This window comes from Rhagoletis pomonella, unplaced genomic scaffold, assembly GCF_013731165.1.
Source record: "Rhagoletis pomonella isolate Grant_MI unplaced genomic scaffold, Rhpom_1.0 Rhpom_scaffold_00002, whole genome shotgun sequence".
Taxonomy (NCBI): Eukaryota; Metazoa; Arthropoda; class Insecta; order Diptera; family Tephritidae; genus Rhagoletis; species Rhagoletis pomonella.
This window is the reverse complement of record NW_023458556.1, coordinates 58,205,694-58,209,738: the sequence shown is the minus strand read 5'-3', so window position 1 is coordinate 58,209,738 and position 4,045 is coordinate 58,205,694. Positions and strand designations below refer to the sequence as shown.

Below are 4,045 nucleotides of genomic sequence, written 5' to 3'. Positions count from 1 at the left end.
TTTTACTTTAAACAACATAAAATATATCTAGCAATATTGAGAGTTATATGTAATGTAACTTAAGCTAAGTTTTTGTATAATTACACATATACAAATGTACATATTTATTTTGCATAGGTATGTATGTATATATAATAAGTCATTGCTTACTCCATTGATTTATTTATTTTGTAAACATTTTGACGTAATCTTTATTCATTTGTTTTCGCTACACATGCACGGCTACATTCTACTTCTACGTCGTTCGTTCCAGTGTATCTATGCGTGTAAATTGGTAATGCTTACCAGTGGTCTTGTGTTTTGATTGTTTGCCTTTCAGAGACCGATAAGAATTTGTATGGTAACTATACAGTAACACTCTACCGTTATTTGTCATTTCAACTTAATACTACATTTATCCCGCTATATCGACCGCGCTGATATCAGCTAATACCCTTTTCATTGTACATACATACATACATATTTACATATATTTTGGGTAGCAGGAAGCTAGCAAACAATGAGCCTATTTAGTTTATTTATAACATTCGAACCTTGTGGAACGTGGAAAATAGTGCCAGTTTGGTTACTTGACCATTTAAAGGAAAATCAATATTTCTAATTTGATGGCAAAGCATACTGAGCTTGAAATGATTTGTAGAAACGAGTTGCCAGTTCTACAGACATATTCAGATCCTTTTCCGCAGCGGAAAAGGAAAATTGTGTATCATCCAACTGTGAAACAATGGATGGCTTTGCTGTCAGGTGATAGTGGCTTAAGGGAATTCAATAAATAAATAGTTAATATTTGTTTTAATTTAGTTGGCATAAAGTGTTCTTCTATAAAAGCATAAATGTTCAAGCAAAAAATTGTGAAAACATCATTTCATTATCATCATTTTCATTATTTTCGTTTACATAAGTGAAAGTACTAAGTGATACCTTTTGCTAACCGAAGGAATTTTATTACAGTGCGTATGATTGGAAAAAAATTGTAATAGGCGTAAATGAAAATTCGTGTACTCAGTATCAACTAAAGTAACTGCCCAGAAATCAGGGACCGTAACAGTTACAGTTACAGTAACAGCAACAGTTACAAGTTTTATTAAAAACATCGCTCCTTAACAATTATTTTTTGACTTCTATTTAATTACTCCTTAAATAACCGTTATCTCTGACTTTTATTTTATAGATCACAAATAGCAATAAAACAGTTGTTTTTGACTTTTTAATTATATATCTTAGATAACAGTTATCGAAGACTTTTATTTATAAAAGTTATAAATAAAAATAAGTCACTGGCCTTTATGTGTTAAATCTTACTTACAAAAGTTATTTGTATAAGTCGCAGTAAGCTTTACTTCCCCAACACCTTCTTAACTGCGAAAAATGATAATGAATTTTATCGAATGATTTTAAAAATAAAAGTTGGTAACTGATTTATATTGATGACTTTTAAAAGTAAAAGGAAACAAAAGTCTTCAACAACTGTTATCTAAGACATATAATATAAAAATCTAAAATAATTGTTATGTTATTTTAATTTCGCATACAAATTACATTTACAAATTAGTAGAAGAACATTTCCTTCATAGTGAATTTTTCCATGACAGTTTTCACCAATAACTGTTATGTTCGGTCCCTGCCAGTAATGCATATAAGGCGATTATTGAAACACACCCTTGCAGTTACTGATAGTAATATCTAAATATTTTAGTACGATTTGATATTCATAGCTACATATGCAAGTACATATGTATGTGCATGTACATTAGGGTAGTCCAAAAAAAAAGTAAAGTGAAATTTTAATGCTCTCACCCCCTAGGATTGTTGCATACCGAAAAAAATTATTTACTTGGGTGGACAGTATTTTGTAAAGTCATAAATACAAGGGACGAAAAATAAACATATTTTTTTTTTAGTTTAATTAAAAAAAAAATCAAAATGTGCCAAGCATCGCAAAAAATCCCGATTGCACGCAGACACGTTTCTCTCTATATTCTGCTATAATTTTCAAAGTTTTATATTTTTCGAGTTTAACCGATATTAATTAAAAATAATAATTATTATTTGAGTTATGGTTCTTGCTCAACATAACTAAATTGCGTGAGTTTTATTTTTTTTTGATAAAAAAACAATGGTTATTTTATGCTTTTAAATTTTTCACTCAAGGATTATTATTGAGTTTAAGTTTTTCACTTCATAGTATAGATTATTATAGAAACTCAAAAACAATACCGGCGTGATGTCAGACAAATGTTTTTCAGAGGCAGCGACACCATAATAAATGGAAGAAGTCTCAAAACTGTATGGTCAAAGTTTCGGTTGATTGCGCCTGTATGGCCTTTTAAATTTTATAAATAATAATTTTTTTTTAAGTGAAAAAAATCAATAATAGTTTTCATCGAAAAAATAAAATCAAGTAATAATAATTTCTGTTAAGCAAAAAAAAAATAAAACGCAACAATAATATTATTTTTGAGCGAAAAAATTAAAAATCAAAATAATAATTAAATGCCAATTTAAATTATTTTACTTTTAAGAATTGCCATTCCATTTACAATTTCAAAAAATTAATTGATTTCATATACATATGTAAATGTTATTATTTTTTCAATTCTTTCTTATTTTATTCACTATAATTATAAATAAGTATTTACGAAAATTTTGCAGGCGCCCTCATCTTTGTACCCGGCGGCATGAGTATGGCATTCGGACTCGGTTGGAATCTTCACTCCCACATACACACCACAATGCAATTGCGTTACTCCTGGTTCGTTGGCTTCATAATTGGTACATTGCTGGCCGCGCCGCTTATCAAAGTTCTGCCTAAGCGCGGCTTTATGGTAAGTTTAGCATCAAATAACAAATCTAGCCTAGATTTGTTGCTCATCAACGATCAGTTGGCATTTTGCAGTTGCTTGGCGCCATTCTGGTAATTATTGGCGGTATCATCTTCACCAGCGTGCCTTACAGCTATGGCGCTGTGCTGGCAGCGCGTTACATTAACGGCATCGCTATCGGCAGCACAACATTGGCATTTCTTGTGCACGCCAGCGAAATAGCAGCCACCGAAAATCGCGGCTTCTGCTTGTGGTTGGAGCAAAATAGCATGACTATCGGCATTGTCATTCAAGTGGTTTACACCTCGCAATGGACATCGCGGGTGTACTTTGCGGCAGATCGATTGCATGGCATAATAGCCATTATTTTCGGCGTATTGGCCATTTGTTGCGCGCACTTCATAGTCGAATCGCCCATCTTCTTTGTACGTCAATGTGATGATGCGCGCGCCCTTAACTGCCTGCGACAATTGCAACGGCCCGAGTATGCGGCACCGCAAGCACTGCAAGTGCTGTTGGACGAACAGAAGACCTATGTTGTGGAGACGGAAACGGTGGAGTGGCGCGACACGTTGCTGCAAAGTCCACTATTGCGTTTGTTGCTCTATCGCAGCATGGTTGCATTTGGTTTCTCGCTACCTATGAATGAGGCAATGCAGGTGGCCAATTTGGTGGTGTTGGGCGATTACGAGTGGCAGCCCATAGTGTTTGTCATATTACGCGTCGGTGGCACCTTCTCATCGTTGTACATGTTCGATGTGACGGGTAGAAAAATGGTATCATTGGTGGCGTTGCTCTTCACAGCGGCGCTATCCATTGCCATTGGCGGCGAATACGATGATGAATTGAGCGTCAAGAGTGAGTACCACATGTCGGTAATCTGTGTGCTTTCACAAGTTTTTCAGTTCTTTGCGGGCTTGTATGCGCCCAGCACGTCGGTGTACTTGAGCGAGGCCTTCCCGATGACGCTGAAGCCGTACTTCATAGCTGGATGTCTGGTGTTGCAACAAGTGATACATATAATCGTTATCTGCACGTTCCATTTCAACATCTACTCCATGTATATGTATACAATGCTCGTCGGCATATTGATGTTTGTGTGCTCTGTGGCATTCGGTGTGACAATGCCAGAGACGCGGAAGACAACGCTGGGTGAGGCGCAAATAAGCTTTAGAAAATTGTTGCATTTCAAGTGTTGCTGATTTGAAGAGCAAGTAATTAAT

The 4,045-nt window shown here is 35.1% G+C and overlaps 1 protein-coding gene across 1 annotated transcript; it reads left to right on the top strand.

Moving 5' to 3' along the window:
• The first annotated feature begins 605 nt into the window (after positions 1 to 605).
• On the top strand, positions 606 to 4,024 carry LOC118734695. The gene is made up of 3 exons (XM_036464403.1): positions 606 to 744; positions 2,653 to 2,825; positions 2,897 to 4,024. Exons 1-3 carry the CDS (start codon positions 606 to 608, stop codon positions 4,022 to 4,024), a joined length of 1,440 nt encoding a protein of 479 aa, XP_036320296.1.
• Positions 4,025 to 4,045: the final 21 nt, after the last annotated feature.

Coding starts and splice junctions, on each gene's coding strand:
- LOC118734695 (XM_036464403.1), top strand. CDS start 606: ATGGCAAAGCATACTGAGCTTGAAATGATTTGTAGAAACGAGTTGCCA. Junction 745..2,652: donor ATGGATGGCTTTGCTGTCAG/GTGATAGTGGCT, acceptor AAAATTTTGCAG/GCGCCCTCATCTTTGTACCC. Junction 2,826..2,896: donor TGCCTAAGCGCGGCTTTATG/GTAAGTTTAGCA, acceptor GGCATTTTGCAG/TTGCTTGGCGCCATTCTGGT.